The sequence below is a fragment of the Periophthalmus magnuspinnatus genome, chromosome 3, assembly GCF_009829125.3.
Source record: "Periophthalmus magnuspinnatus isolate fPerMag1 chromosome 3, fPerMag1.2.pri, whole genome shotgun sequence".
In the NCBI taxonomy this organism is placed as follows: Eukaryota; Metazoa; Chordata; class Actinopteri; order Gobiiformes; family Gobiidae; genus Periophthalmus; species Periophthalmus magnuspinnatus.
The window spans coordinates 15,815,569-15,831,299 of record NC_047128.1 but is presented as its reverse complement, the minus strand read 5'-3'; the positions used below and the strand labels follow the sequence as shown (position 1 = coordinate 15,831,299).

The 15,731-nt window shown below is 41.9% G+C and overlaps 3 protein-coding genes across 4 annotated transcripts in view; 1 reads left to right on the top strand and 2 right to left on the bottom strand.

Annotated features, from left to right (window-relative positions):
* Positions 1-2,854: 2,854 nt before the first annotated feature.
* Positions 2,855-11,241, bottom strand: mfap1 (microfibril associated protein 1). Its single transcript, XM_033988074.2, has 9 exons — positions 11,081-11,241; positions 7,727-7,943; positions 6,913-7,063; positions 5,790-5,974; positions 5,377-5,431; positions 4,997-5,211; positions 4,263-4,422; positions 3,559-3,648; positions 2,855-3,349 (listed from the first exon to the last, which is right to left on the bottom strand). Exons 1-9 carry the CDS (start codon positions 11,160-11,162, stop codon positions 3,164-3,166), a joined length of 1,341 nt encoding a protein of 446 aa, XP_033843965.1. The 5' UTR covers positions 11,163-11,241; the 3' UTR covers positions 2,855-3,163.
* Positions 11,242-11,850: 609 nt separating this feature from the next.
* hddc3 (HD domain containing 3) lies at positions 11,851-15,432 on the bottom strand. 2 transcript variants are annotated; one of them, XM_055231644.1, is made up of 4 exons: positions 15,181-15,432; positions 13,645-13,694; positions 13,000-13,246; positions 11,851-12,607 (listed from the first exon to the last, which is right to left on the bottom strand). In XM_055231644.1, the coding sequence occupies exons 1-4, from the start codon at positions 15,317-15,319 to the stop codon at positions 12,471-12,473; spliced, it is 573 nt and encodes a 190-aa protein (XP_055087619.1). In that variant the 5' UTR covers positions 15,320-15,432; the 3' UTR covers positions 11,851-12,470. The 2 variants fall into 2 exon arrangements, with proteins under 2 accessions (XP_055087619.1, XP_033840147.1); XM_033984256.2 differs by having other exon boundaries at positions 13,000-13,240; positions 13,639-13,694; positions 15,181-15,339.
* LOC117386868 (V-type proton ATPase subunit d 1) overlaps positions 13,179-15,731 on the top strand; it is a 59,424-nt gene continuing 56,871 nt past the window's right edge. Inside the window, exon 1 of the mRNA XM_055231618.1 lies at positions 13,179-13,189. The gene's annotated coding sequence lies outside the window, so the exon portion shown is untranslated. The remainder of the gene's footprint in view (positions 13,190-15,731) is intronic.

The following is a 15,731-nucleotide window of genomic DNA, read 5'->3' as shown; positions in this document are numbered from 1 at the left end:
GGCTCGGGGGGCACCGCTACCATTAGGCATAGGCGGCCGCCTAGAGCACCCCACCCTGGATATACCCCGATAAATTGCCCTTCAGGGCCACCAATTCAGACCTCAAACCCATTTGATATTCTCTCAATATTTACAATAAATGATAGCAGTTTACTTTTAAATATGAAAACACCATCAAACCATCTACTGGTAAATACATTTTATCTGTCAAAGTCTGCCGTTCAGGTTAGAGAATGGCAGAGTGCGCACTGAGTGGGAGGGGCTCTGTTGCTGCTGCTGCCGTAGTTTCAAAGATGTTTACAAAATGGACAGGCATCAAACAACTGGACTATTCCAGTTGGACTTTGTTTTCTCTTCTGAGAGGCTTGAGGATGTCTGTGTGGTGAGGTGGCTAAAGACCTGTCTTTACTGTACTCTTCAAGCTTTATTTTATTTCAGAACACAGCTACTCATCAAAAAGTCTGTTCACATAATCTGATCTGAGACAAACATGATGCGTGAATGGGCAGTGAACACATTTGAACACACATATTAATTCTCCGTATAACCGGAGTCAGATAGACTGAACCTTGCGCAGAAAAGTCCCACTGTGAAAAATAAATCTAGACTGAAACATCTCTTAAGCTACGTAATATACTTAATTTCTGGGTCAGGCTAAGTACTGTTTGCTTTTTAATCTGCCTTACACCGGACTTTCATCACACATTTGAGCCCATTCATTTGGATCTGACTTGCCCCGCTGTCTCTGTGCGTCTTTAAGCGCAGCGGTAGCACTGTGAGCAGCGCGGGACTGACGCGCACACGCACGCTCTCCTCAGACTCTTCTGTCTTCAGTGAGACCGAAAGGGAAATGAACGGTGCAAACGCACAAGTACATTTAAAATGTTTCAACTTCAGACAGATCTCATGTATGTTAATGTCTTAATGGTCTTGGGCCTTCTTATCTTACAGAACTGCTTTTATCCTATGAACCCTCGCGGCCCCTGCGCTCCTCCGGCAGCAGGCTCCTAGTCATTCCCAAAGTCAGGACACACACGCATGGAGAGGCCTCTTTCCAGTTTTATGGCCCCCGTCTATGGAACAGTCTGCCGGAGGACCTCAGGGCCGCAGAGAACATTCAGGTTTTTAAAAGCAGGCTCAAGACCCATCTTTTTAGCATAGCTTTTGATTAGTATTTATCATTTTAGTTTACTTCTCTATTTATTTAGTCTTATTTAGGCTGGCTAGTCTGTTTATGTTTTACTTATGTTTTATTTACTTGTTTAGTTTTGACATATTTTATTATTTATTGATTATTTTATTATTTATTGATTATTTATTTTATTATTTATTGACTTATTTATTAGGTTTGACTTATTTTATTATTTTTAATCATTTTAGATTTGCCAGTGTTTCCTCTGAGGAGCCCTCTGCACCGGGAGCTGTGGTTGGCTGTGGCTGCTGGGCCCTGGCTCGTGGGCCCTGGAGGTTTGGTCTTGACCTCATCTCTTCTCTGGGCCCTGGGCTGGTGTCCTGTGGCTGTGGGTGACCCTGCTCCTGGTGCAGATGGTTCCTCTGGTGGCGCTCTCTCATCTGGTTCATCTTTATCCAGCCTGTTCCACTTAAACATATTTTAAATGAAACTGAGCTATTTTAACATGTGTTGAGGTTGGGGGTGGGAGTGTGTGTTGGGGTGGGGGGTTGTTTGGTTATGATTATTGATGTGTTGGGGTTGGGTTGTTGGGCTGTCGGGTGGCTGGGTGGGTTTGGTGGGTGGGACTGATTTTAATGCTTTGTAAAGCACTTTGTGTTACTTTTTTTTTGTATGAAAAAGTGCTATATAAATAAAGTTTGATTTGATTTTGATTTGATAATATGCGAATTAGCCATGTGCATCTGTGCTCAGGTCTCTGCACTGTGACTCAGAGAATAGACTTTAAAGCAGCTCTGCTTGTGAACAAGTCTCTCCGTGGACCAGCACCAAAATACATCTCCTACATGTTAGTGCCATATGAACCATCTCTCCAACCACACTTGAGGACTTCAGGGACTGGCCTCCTGCTGGTGCCCAGAGTCAGGACTAAACATGGGGAATCAGCGTTTCAGTTTTATGCAGCTAAAACTTGGAACAGACTTCCTGAAGATGTGAGACAGGCCTCGACTTAGACAATGTTTAAATCCAGGCTCAAACAGTTCGGTGTAACTGTGCATATGACTAAAAGGTTTCTATTCTGCACTCTTCTCTTTTAATGTTAATTTTAAGATGATTATTCATGTTTTGATTTGCTGTATTGTGATTTTAATATCTTTCTTATTCTATAAAGTACTTTGAATTCTGTAGAAAAAGTAATCAGATAATTTATAATTATTAAGCTATTCATTTTACTAAACTGATTTCTGAGTAGACCTGTTACTTTAAGCTGTAATCAACAAAAACAAAAATGTAAACAAATCATAAATTGAAGTTTCCTCTCTTCCCTAAATAAGAGAGATGTGTGTGTCTGAAGAACAATGGGGGAAAACACAGGATAAGATAAGGGGCCCCAAACTCAACCTTGCTAACTCTGACTGTTATTCAAACATGTGTGGATGACACCTCTTCTGGCAGGTTGTTGATGAGGGAACAATGTTATAACATGTTAGAAAGCTTAAAAAAGCTTTCTAACTACTACTTTTAAAGTTAGGGTTTAGGTTAAGCTGATGTGTGTGTTATATTTGTGAGGAGTAAACTTTGGACATAATCACAGCTCAAGAATAGTTCCATTATAAAATCTAAACCCAAAGCTATGACTGAATTAAAGCCACAGGCCACAGTGTGTAACCTCTTGCGAGTTCTAGATGGTTTAATAACTTTGGTGACAAGACAGATATCAGGAAATCAACTGTATTTATTCAAAAAACAAAAGTTTTGATCAACACAAAAATTCTACAAATGCACATTTTATGAAACTTTTTACGCAGACATAATTTTAGCCTGTTATTTACAGTTCTGAGTTAAACTGGTCTGGTCCAGTCCAGGCTCCAGAGGGACTTTGTCTGAGAGGTCACCTGGACACTGTGGACTCCACTGGTTTAATCACATTTCGGTCTCGGTCCTGGTCTCGGTCCTGGTCTCGGTCCTGGTCTCGGTCCTGGTCTCGGTCCTGGTCTCGGTCCTGGTCTCGGTCCTGGTCTCGGTCCTGGTCTAGACCTTTCTCTTGCTCACAGATGGTCGGTCAAACTGCTCCTTGTCTTTGCCTCCAGGTGTTTTCTGTTTGAGGAACTTGATGCTCTGTAAACTCTGCTGAGACCAGGCAGAGTTAAACGACGTTGTGTCCTGATCCACGAGATGAGTGTATTTAGTACGCCCTGAGCGGCCAAAGTTTTTAACCTGAAACAGAGAGGTTCAAGTTAGATGTGTGGAGAGGGGGAGGAGAGAAGAGGTAAGCGTATTTAGCATGCCCCGAATGGCCAAAGCAAAAAACAGATACAAGTCAGATATGTGGAGAAAAGAAAAGGAGAAAAGGAGCAGAGGAGGCTTTGTGTGTGGGTGCAAAAGAGGAGCAAAGGAGGAGACAGAGACACAGAGGAGGTCCTGACCTGCATGACTTTAGGCAGCACGGTCTTGTCGAAGTGGTCTTCCAGAGTGGGAGCATTGAAGTCTCGTTTATAAACCTCGTCCTCTTCATCCTGAAACAAATACATCATCCTCATCATCATCACTAACCCCCAAACCCCTAAGCCCTAAGTAGGGGTAGTAGTGTAGCCTGTATACATTTCTGGACATAGCTAACCTGCTAGTCGTGACATTCCAAACAGAAAGTGAGCATGGGCATGATTTGGCTCCAAACCTGTTGAAAAACCATGGCCCCTGTCTCTGTAAACTGCTGCTGTAAGACTTGTCATTCTGACCTTAAAATGTTGGTTTTAACCTGCTCTACATGACCCTGGGATTTTTATTTCACTATTTTGTCCCTAAATAAAAATATGAACATTATTAACAGACCAATCGGGCTCCAGATTAGCCACTTTAACTGCTAACCCCAACTGACTTTATTTGGAGCCGTACACTGTGGGAGATGTCACATTTCCTTTGTTCACTTCTATAGTTATAGTAGTAGTAGTAGCATTCATAGTATTTGTAGTACTATATAGAAGGCTCCTCGACAATAGTAGTACTATAATTAATATTAATTTTAGTATTCGTATTATTAATAGTACTGACCATATAGAAGGCTCCTCAGTAGTAGTACTAAAAGTATAGTAGTAGTAGTAGGAGCATTCACAGTATTTGTACTACTCACCATATAGAAGGCTCCTCGGTGGTAGTACTTCTGGAGGAACTTCGACTTTCCTTTTGGAGCTTTGTTGGTGACGGTTTTGCCCTGAACTCTGAGCTCAGCACGTCTCTCCTCCTCTGTCATGCTATGGAAGCGGTCCACCTCCGCCTTCTCTCGCTCCATCCTGAAAGACAAGAACTGGGTTAGAATCACATCTAGACCATAAATAAACCAGGTCTAGACCAGGAACAAACCAGAACTATTGCTCACACTCCATCCTGAATCACAAGAATCGGATTTAACCAGGTCTGCACCTGGACTAGACCAGGACTAAAGCTCTCACTCCATCTTGAAAGACAAGAGCTGGGTCTGAACCAGGTCTAAACTAGGACTAATGATCATGCTACATCTGTGAAAAAGAGTCCTGCTTTAATAATCCTGGTTTAGTCCTGTTTTAGTCCTGCTTTAGTACTCACTTCTCCCTGGTCTCGCTAGTCCCGGTCCTCTCTTGGTCCTGGCTCAGTCTTAGACTAGTACCCACTTCTCGTGGCCGTGGCTCACAGTCATGGCTCAGTCATCACTGCTCTCTGGTCATAGTTTAATCATAGTTTAGTCGTGGTTTATAGCACTTGCTGTTCCCTAGTCTCTCTTGATCCTGCTTTTGTCCTACTTCAGTCCTGGCCTCAGTTCCGTTTCAGTCCTCATTTCAGCTCTGGTTTACTCCTGGTTTAGTGCCAGTTCAGTCTGTTGTTACTTACTGTTCCCTGGCCTCTCTGTCCCTCTTGATCCTCTTGAGCTCCCGTAGCTTCCAGGCTTCGTACTCCTCTTCCTCGTTCTCGGGGTCAGTGTCCAGAGCGTCCAGTGCTGCCACGTTCCTTCGGTTCTCCTCAAACTCTCGCTTAGCCTCCTCCTCTACGATCTTCAATGTGTACCTCCTCCTCTCCTCCACCAACCGCCTCTGCTCCTGCTCCACCTGAGAACAGACCAGAGACTGGGTCAGAACTAGGACTAAACCAGAACTAAACCTAGACCCTGGCGTCGCTGCTCCCACTCCACCTGAGAGAGACACCAAAGACCGGGTTGAACCCGGGACAAAAACAGGCACTAAAACTGACAGTTGAATAGGATAAGGTGTCACCTCTTTCTGACGCTGCTCCTCCATCTCGCGCTCGGCCACAGTCACTCTGTCTTTCCTGAAACACAGAAGTCAGAGGTCAGCCACACAGCCTGGAGAAGAAGGCGCCTGATTGGTCTGTTATCAAATGGTCATATCTTGATTTAGGGACAAAATAGTGATAAAAACCCCAGGATCATGCAGAGCGGGTTAAAAATCTGCATTTTATGGTCAGAATGACATGTCTGACAGCAGCAGTTAAAGAGAGAGGGGCCACGTTTTTTCAGTAGAAAGTGAATAGGAGCCAGAGTCGATAGAGCCACATCGTGCCCATGCTCACTTCCTTTTGGAATGCTGCGGCTAGCGGGTTAGCCATATCCACAGATGTGTACAGGATATGACAGGGTTCAGGACAAAGGTCAGAGGTCAGGACTCACTTTCTGATGAAGACAGGCTTCAGACGTGGTTCAGCTTCATCCTCAGAGTCGGTGTACTCCTCGTACTCAGACTCGGACTCTGATTGGTCGGATTTTCCTTCCTCCTCGACCTCCATCACTTCCTGTTCCTCCAACTTTCTGTCCAGAGCCCGCTGCCGCATCATCGACCGCCGCCGCTCAATCTCCTACAAATGTATACACAACACAAAAAGACAAATACAACATGAATAGACTAGCGATGTCACGATACTAAAATTTCAAACAAGATTTCCATATAAAATAATCTACTTAATACTTGACACTGATTTTGCTACCCAAATCATATAATTTTAGAATGGGCAATATATCAGTTTCTGTATCGGTATCAGACGGTAACGTTACTCGATACAGATATTCTAGGCTGATATTTTTTGCTCTTCCCCATTCTCTTGAGTGCCCTTTTGAACAGACTAATGAGTAAAAATGGAAATAGAAGAACTACATGTCTGTATGTTACACAAACCTGTAAGAAATTATTTTATATCCAATTAAAATACATTTTGTTATTATTTGTGTTCATTTGTGATTATTACTTTAACTTGAGATACATTTGTGGACCTCGTTATGGATTTTAAAGGGCTCATATTATGCTGTTTTCTATGTTATGTTGTTTCTTTGTCATGAAAATACCTGGAGTTGTGTTTTGCTTCATTCACACATGCTTTACTCACAAACCCTAATAAGGCTGAGTTCTTCTCTCAAACAGAAGAAACTGTTCCACCTTGAGATGCCATTTGGTAAAATAAGAAGTGCTCCATTGTGTTTATAAACTCCATACATCTTCACTAGAATCATTTGGATCATTTGAGCCCTTGAATTGACCATCTCTACTGAACTAAAGGTAAAAGATAGCCTTTAACTTGAAAATTACCACTTCATGACATCACATGGTGGAACAGTGCATTTTGAGCTTTGAACATGTAGACAGACTAATAATAAAACATTAATCATGTGTGGATGAAACAAAGCGACTCCAGGTATGTTTTTGATGAGGTAACAGGATTCTTACATGGCTTAAAGCTCATGAGAGTCAATGTTGTGTAATATAGGAGCTTTAAATAGAGCAGAGGATTCCTTCACAAACCTCTTCATCAAGCTCCTCCTCCTCCTCTTCTTCTTCACTGCTCTCCTCTCGCTCCCGAAGCCTCGCTCTGGATGGAACCGGCTCCTCTTCCGAATCCTCACTGCTCTCAGCCACCACCTGAGGCTCCACGATCGCTCTGTGCCTTTGATACCTGCAGCGACAGGGGAGTTAGAGACACTTAGAGATATGTGTGGACAGAGACTCTTCACCTGGACATGTGTGTGGACATGCATGTGCATCAGGCACAGACTGTCTATACAAGTGTTTCTGAGGGAGTTTGATGTCACCCACATCATTCGACTTTAAATCATACTCATCGAGGCTAGCAGTTATAGCGGCTTATCAGGAGCCTAGTTCCATATTTGGAATTCCGAGCACGGGCAACATAGCAACCAAACAGCCAAACAGGAGCAAGGCTGTTGAAGGCAACGCCCAATTCCTGCCTGCACCACTGGTTAGCAGGGGGCAGGCGCTTAGCAAAACTGTCAATTCAACTTGTTGCTAACGCTAGTGGGAGCAACCTTGGGGAAAGAAGGCGCCTGATTGGTCTGTTACTAATGTTCATATCTTGATTTGGGGACAAAATAGTAAAATAAAAACCTCAGGATCACGTAGAGTAGGTCAATACGAACATTTTAAAGCCAGAATAACGAGCCTGACATCAGCAATTAGAGAGAGAGCAGTCACGGGTTTTTTGATAGAAAGTGAATTGAAGTTGATGGAGTGGAAGCGCACTCATGCGCATTTCCTGTTTGCAACACGGCAGCTAACGGGTTAGACATGTCCAGAGATGTATGCCAGGATATGGCGTTACCTCTCCTCCTGGTCCTCACTGCTCCTGTTCATGAGCCTCTTGAGTCTAGGGTCAGACACTTCAGTCTCCGCCTCATCCATCTCTGGTTCTTGTTCTCGGGACTTCTTCACAAACTGAAACTCTTCGTCCTCTTCGTCAGACGACTCCATGGGGGCGTAGTCGGGACGTTTTCCGGAGATGTAGCGCTTCACCTTCACCTTCTCCATGGAGAGCTCCCCTGTAGAGTTAGAGGTCAGGGGTCAGAGCAACAGGAGTAAACTATGATCACTACAAAAACATGACCAAGACCATGACAATGGTTTGGGCACACCTCATTTAACGTGCTTGTCTTTATGTTTACAACTTTATACATTTTAAACACACAATGTCAAAATGTCAAATATATAATGCAGACATATGGAAAGCAAAGAAAAAAATGTTAAATAACGCAATACATTTTTTAGATTTTATATTCAAGTCCTCCAAGTATCCACACTTTGCTTTGTCGGCAGTGCTCCAAACCTTGGCCTTCTCTTAAAGCAGACCTACTGTGTTTATGTCGGCTCTAAAGTTATAATGTATGTCCCCTGTGCATCATTATGTTATAATTTGGACACAACATTGATCTAAAACAACTTAATAAAAGAAAGGCCGCTAGCTTCAAGGTTAGAAAAATTAGGTGCCCAATGGGAGGTGACATTGCCCTAAACATCACCACAACAAAGCGCTGCATGCGGCCCCACCTATGGATAGCTGCACCACACATTAGCAAGAAGCCGATTTTTTGTCATAACATGATTAGGAGCCCTGAAAAGTCCAGTTTGCAGAATAGGTCTGATTTAATGAGCTTCTTGATGAAGTCTCCTGAAATGGTTTTCACTTCACAGTTGTGTCACGTCAGGGTCAAGAAATGCAAAGCAGTGGTTGGTCAAAGCAATGGATATTTAAAAAAAAGGATATTTTTCTTTTAAATCTAAAACAGGTTTTGAGTTATTTTGAGTTTCTTTGTTGTAGCTGTATTAGCTGTATTATCCTACTTCTTCACACCCCTGATCAAAATTCCAAGACCATTTGAAAAATTGCAAGAATTCACATTTTGCACTGTTGCAAAAAGAGGAAATGGAAGTAAGAAATTTGAGTAAGCAATTTATTGCAAACAACCATTAAACTGAAATCGGCTGTTCATCGGCTGATCAAAAGTTTAAGACCACATCTCAAAAAACCCCAAAACCTCCTAAAACAGAAATACAATTTTCAAAAAAGGACTCAGTAATGAGTAGCTGCGCCATTCTTGTTAATCACGTCAAAAATTCGTTTCGGCATGCTTGATGCTAGTGTTTCCAGGAAGCTAGTGGGAATGTTGCTCCAAGTAGTGAAGATGACTTGATAGAGGGCATCCACTGTCTGGAACTGGTGTCCATTTTTGTAAACTTCCCTTGCCATCCAACCCAAATGTTCTCAATTTGATTTAGATCAGTGGAACACGCAGGATGGTTCAAAAGAGAGCTGTTATTTCTCTGGAAGAAGTCCTTTGTCAGGCGGGCACTGTGAACTGCAGCATTATCCTGTTGTGGTCATTACCACACAGACGATGGCCTTCAGTCATGAGGGATGCCCCCGTCAACATCTCCACATAGCCAGCTGCCGTTTGACGCCTCTGCACAACCTGAAGCTCCATTGTTCCATTAAAGCAAAAACCCCAGATCATGATGGTGCCCCCTCCACTGTACCATGTAGAAAACATTTCAGGTGGGATCTCCTTGTCATGCCAGTAACGTTGGAAACTATCAGAACCATCAAGGTTAAAAGGTTTGGTTCGTTTGACAAAAAGCAGTGTGAAAGCAAACTGCTCCAGTTGAAAATGTTAACAATGTTTCAATTTTGGTCCCGAATCGAACCGAGTCTACTGGACTATTAGGTGTGAAAACGACCTAAATCTTTTCTGAGAGAATAAAACTTTCTTCCACCTTTCAATGTCCCATGTTTGGCACTCTCGTGCAAACTCCAAACAGGCAATTTTGTGCTGTTTAAGGAGATGAGGTTTTTAAAGACGTTTTTTGTTCTTAAAACACTTCTCTCGCAGATGTCTAATGGTTATGGGACCATTGACACCAGTGACAAGCTTCATTTGGGCCGAGGATCGTCCCGTGTCTTGACGGACAGCTCCTCCAAAATTTTTTTGGGTCTACCACTTGACTTTTTTCCCCCATAACCGTCAGGATCTCTTAAGAAGTTTAAATTGTCTTCCTATGTCAACCCTCAGCAGCAATGGCATGCTGCGAGAGGCCTTGCTAATGCAGCTCAACAATCCAACCACGTTCAAATAGAGAAAGCTTTTTGCGTTTGCCATCAGGAGGTCGTGACAGTGTGTGTACCTGACAGAAAATGACACTGGATCCACATTTTTGCAACGATTTGGGCTTTAAACGCTGTGGTCTTAAACTTTTGATCAGATGATGAACAGCCTATTTCAGTTTAATGGTTGTTTGCAATAAATTGCTTACTCAATTTTTTTTGTCTTACTCCCATTTCTTCTTTTTGCATTTTGAAGCACTACTTAGAACCTTCTTAAGATCCAACAGTGCAAAATGTGAATTCTTGCAATTTTTCAACTGGTCTTAAAATTTTGATCAGAAGTGTATATGTTTTTTTTATTATAGTGATGACTTAACTGATGATACTTGGTGTAAATACACAATATAGGATTAAAATTGCTTTATCCTTGGTTCACCGCTTTATGCATTTGTTCATCACAGACTAGGAGGGAAAAAAAAGGAAAAAAAAAATCCCACCTGCACCAACACAAAGCATTATTTTGTTTTATCCCCAATACTGACCAATTTTAAACCTAAGTCGTGTAATGAAGTACTGCAGTGTATTTCTTTGATTTTAGGAAAGTAACTGTACTCTGAATACCACTAAATTAAAGAGTAACTGTACCAGAATACAGTTACTCAAAATGTATATTCTGAATACGTATTTATGCACATGTATTCAGTTACTTCCCAACATTGACTACATTAGATATTTATATACAATTTTTAATATTGCACAGGTGACTGAAGGCCCTGATGCAGTTTGGAGTTTCAAGCAGAGATGAATTTTCTATTGGGAGATGGATCGTAAAAATCTTATGTTTAGTCATGTCACGTCACAGACACGATTAGATCTGTCAAACAGTCAGTGCTTTGGGGTGTATTTCCTGGACATTATTTATGCCCCGTTTCTGCTTAAGGGGAGACTTAATGAGAGGTCTTCTATATTAGCTGTTAACTCTAGCCTGTTAGTATTAGCCGCTAGCTGCAGCCTCTTAGCATTAGCTCGTAAACCCTCACAGTCCAGTGAAAAGCCAGTTTAAAGCCCTTTAAAGCGCACCTTTCTCGTTCCTCACGGGCACAGCTCCCGCCGTGGACTGGATGGCGGGCAGCTTCATGTTGAGCGCGTCTATCCCCGACATTTCTCCTCCTAAGTTACAAAAAACCCCTGAAATAAAACACAAACAGCAGCAGCACCGTGAGCGAGGCCACTTTGCTCCACGGACAAGAAGAGGAACAGTCCGGTGAGAAACAAACAGCTGTCTCTCAACAACCTTTTGTTCCGCGCCGTTAAAATAAAAAATAATATAACATTTATATATATATATATATATATATATATATATATATATATATATATATATATATATATATATATATATATATATATCTCAGTAAAATTTAGTATAGTTATAGCAAATGCATAACTAATAATTAATTAATTAGGTTAATTTAGCTAATGTGTTTCTTAGGAAACTTTCAGGGCCAGAATAAAGTTACTCGAAGTGGTAGTCACCTGCATCTTTCCATGAAAATAGAAACTTAAAACCATACTTCAGAATGTTCTCCATACTGTGGAATATTATGCCAAAGGAACATTTCCATGGAAACAAGCAGAAAGCCGTCCTCCAGGCAAATGCCAGCCTGCTCAGAGTAAGGACGCATGTTTTTTTTTTCTTTTTATCCACACATGTAACAAAAAGTTACATACTGCAGAGTTAAAAACATCAACATTTTACTTTTACCCTTGAAATTAAATCTTATTTTATGTCATGTTTCTTCGCTATACTTGGCAGAAAGGGAAACAAAAATACATAAATATGACCATAATTTGGCTCAGACACAATAAGGTTTTATTCAAATGTAAAACAGTCATGACAGACATACAGTGTTTATATAAATCTCTGTATTTGAGCACAGCAGCAAGAAAGACACCAGAGGGGGCAAACAGTTCAGCCCATCTCCTTCTCCTTTCATTTTATTTTATTTTTTTATTAGAACTGGGCAATATGTGAAAAAAATTACCGTAATCCAGATGTTTTTTCCTCATATTGATCAATCTCAATTTTCAGTTCTATTTTATTTAGTCTTTTCAAAGCCAAAATTTAAATGATTTCATGAACATAAACAGTACAGACTTTTAATCTGTAACACAAATAAAAAATAAATGCATTTTACCTCCTTAATTTTGAACTCTGCTCAAAACTATGATTTTATTGACGATTCAAAAACTCTGACCATATCACTGACTGTTAGACGTGACTGAACCACCATCTCTAGATCAACTACTCAGCCCCATTTTGTATCTTTGCTTTTGATGATGGTTCATTTTGTAGTGTTGTATTTTCAATCTGATGTGTCGACTCCTTGTTGGTGCTTTATTTTGTATTTTGTTGAAGTCCTGCTTTAGTTCGGTTTAATCCTGGTTTAGTCCTAATCTAGACCTGGTTTCAGTCTGATGTGTGGACTCCTCGTTGGGTAAAGATCTGGTCTAGTTTCTGTTCCAGGACTGGACTGGTTCCTCTGAGACCTTTCACCACATCACGAGCCCAGACAAAGTACTCCTGCACGCGCTGCTCCGACCAGCCTGCAAGTACAAACAATGCAAATACTGATACTGCAAACACTACAAAAGGAACCCTATACCCACTCAACCAAAGGCAGCTCTCCTTAACACGCTATTCTATCCAGGCTGCGAGTACCGCTAATGCTCGGTTTTAGTCCTGGTTTTAGTCCTGGTTTTAGTCCTGGTTTTAGTCCTGGTTTTAGTCCTGGTTTTAGTCCTGGTTTTAGTCCTGGTTTTAGTCCTGGTTTTAGTCCTGGTTTTAGTCCTGGTTTTAGTCCTGGTTTTAGTCCTGGTTTTAGTCCTGGTTTTAGTCCTGGTTTTAGTCCTGGTTCAGACTTGGACTAAACTAGGGCTAAGCAAGAGCTAAGCCTAGTTTACATCTGTTTTGGATCTGGTTTAGTCTTGGTTCTTACCCACAGGACTGACTCTCTGTAGGTCTCTGAGGTTGTACAGTTTATCAGCCAGTTTGACCAGTTTGGCCTGAGGGCTGCAGTGGAGCGCGTGCTCCACCTGGAGGCGTTTTCTCTCAGCTTTGGACAGAGATTTGTCGTCGGAGACTTCGGACACAATTCCAGACACGACGGGACCAAATCGGGACTGAAGCTCCGATAAGGACGTGTCCGTGTCTTCCAGAGTGTCATGGAGTAGAGCCGCCTGGAGGTCAGAGGGTCAAAAGTCAGAGTATAGAAAGGTCAAAGGAGAGAGGAGAAAGGGGGCAGAAATAAAATGAATACTTCACCGGAGGACACTTCTGTGTTTCAAAAGAGAAATGTTTGTGTCTCAACACTAATGGCGATGCCAATTTTGAGGCATAAAATATATTGAAATAACACCACAAACTAATAATAAAAATGTATAATATAAAAATAATTGGGTAGTCTTTATTTGAATTAATTTGATAATTTTAATAAAAGTGACTGTTGGCTTTGAGACACAGTGAGGTAGCTAGCATGCAGTTGTGCACAGAGCCTATTAGTATCTGATTTTCAATACTTGTAACAAAGGGTCAGGGGTAAAGGCTCAGGGTGCAAGGTCAGGGTGAAAGGTCAAACCTGGAGGATGCAGACGTCTGTGACTCCAGCCTCGTGGCTCAGGATCCTCGCCACACCTGAAACACACACACACATTAATGACATTTTGATCCTCTGCAGCGACATCACACTTGGGGTGTTCTGCTTGTGTCTCTATGGAGGAACGTTCAGCACTCACCATGGAGACACAATGCACACATTAGCAAACACTGTCAAAGAAGTTTTAGGATAGTCTGAAAACTCTGAAAAAATGTATTTACACAGCACATTTCAGGAACCTGTAATGAATACGAGTGTTCATGGTTCTGTTTAGGTGTTTGATTTTAAACACAAAGGTGACTAACTGAAAACCTGTTGACTATTGATAGTTGAGCTTGTGACTGCAATGTTATCTGAGAGGATTTAACAGCACAAGTCACCTGTTGTAATTCAGCTATTCAGTTCTTTATGGTCAGATTGTGTTAAAATAAAGATCAGATTAAAGTCTAATTTGAGTAACAGATCTTCAGACAGAGCAGTGCCTACAGTTATCATCACACTCCCAGGGAATGTTGACATCAGTTGACATTATGTAATGCAGTACATTACATAAGACAGTCATAACATCAGAAGTCTATTAAACACAGAGGGATTCAACACCAAGAGTGAAGAGTCCACCCAAGCCTGAAATACAACCACATTCATAATAAAACATATAAACATACATACAGTACATGCACAGTCATAACATTTACAGTGTAACAGTGTCGTGTCCTTTAAGACTTCTTCCAAAAATAGATACATGCATTCGCATGTGATTATTGAAAACACATTGGTTCTGAAACACACACATTCATAATAATAAATACAGTATGGAGATCCATAGTCTCGCCCACTTCAAAGTCCGCTCCACTTCCGAAAGTACATTTTCCATTAATTTTTCCCACAGACTCATCCATGCATAGACCCCATAAACCAAAAATTTACTATGTGCTACCTGCTAAATAATATCCATAATATGGCTGTCCACAAAGCACATTTAAAACGTGACATTGGGCAAAATGTTTTATTCATTTAATTTATAAAGTTTCAGAAACAGATTATTTTAAATTATATGATATGTCTTGCTGTCATTAGTTACCACAGAGCTGATAATACAGTCATAACATTAGCAGGTGACTGCACCAGATCCATCTGAGATTCCTGTGTGGAACCGGTTTAGTTGCGGTGTGACGCTTAAGCACCTTTTCTGTGTCTGGTTTAGTCTGTGGGGGCTTAGGGGATACAGGTGATCAGTGCAGGTAGACCTGACCTATGGTTTTCACCAGTCACAGGAGAGGCACGAGGTCTTGTACCGCTTACTTGCTTGTTTGCCTGCAACTTGGAAATATAATCTATATAAATGGTTGTTTTGCTACCTTAAATCATATACCCACGTTCACGTTTTTGTTTAACAGTCACAACAAATCATATTTATATCAATAATGACCTGTCCTCCTGCAGTTTCACACTTTCCCCCCTGAGCCCTGCGCAGAGACCATAGACTGTACTATTACTCCACATATATTTACCGCAGACACGCACCGATCGGGTGGTTGATGTACGGCGTGGCCTCCGGGTCTTTGCGCCGCTGGGTCCTGTGTTTTTCTGCAGCGAAGTTCACCGTCTCCAGGAGCAGAACCGCATCCGAACCGTGCGTGTCCAAACCGGGACCGGCGTCCATGTCCGCCTGATCCGCGTCACCCCGGGACAACGCCGGAACAGCACAGGGTCTGTGAGGTCAGTTCTGTGGAGAGGAGGCTCTGGGCTCTGCGGGTGTGCGCCGCTCCGTCCCGAGACGTTTCCGGGTTTAGGCTGTTCTCTTGCGTCACTTCCGCGCCTCGCCTACCGAGCCACTTTGAGTTTAAAATATAAATAATCAAATTACGGGATCATTGACACAAGTATAATTCCAGGGCGTGTTAGAGTCACGTCTTTAGCGCAACTAACTGATATTTAACATAAAGTTAAAGGCGGTAAAGTGAAAATATGAGCCAGTTTTTTGGTTGTTTTTAGCCTCGGAGCTAAAGCCCTCTCTCTTCCGCTTCTGACACGGCCCCTCCGCGCTGTCTCGCGTCTCTGCTGCGTCTTTTCTC

Bases quoted from the DNA above. Each gene is read 5' to 3' on its own strand.
- mfap1 (XM_033988074.2), bottom strand. From the start codon at position 11,162: ATGTCGGGGATAGACGCGCTCAACATGAAGCTGCCCGCCATCCAGTCC. The intron at 7,064-7,726 runs GTAACGCCATAT...CTGTCGCTGCAG, and splicing joins AGTGAGGACCAGGAGGAGAG to GTATCAAAGGCACAGAGCGA. The intron at 5,975-6,912 runs GTTTGTGAAGGA...ATACATTTGTAG, and splicing joins AGGAGGAGCTTGATGAAGAG to GAGATTGAGCGGCGGCGGTC.
- hddc3 (XM_055231644.1), bottom strand. From the start codon at position 15,319: ATGGACGCCGGTCCCGGTTTGGACACGCACGGTTCGGATGCGGTTCTG. The intron at 13,695-15,180 runs GTGCGTGTCTGC...TGTGTGTTTCAG, and splicing joins GTACATCAACCACCCGATCG to GTGTGGCGAGGATCCTGAGC. The intron at 13,247-13,644 runs CTCCAGGTTTGA...TGACCCTCTGAC, and splicing joins GAGTCACAGACGTCTGCATC to CTCCAGGCGGCTCTACTCCA.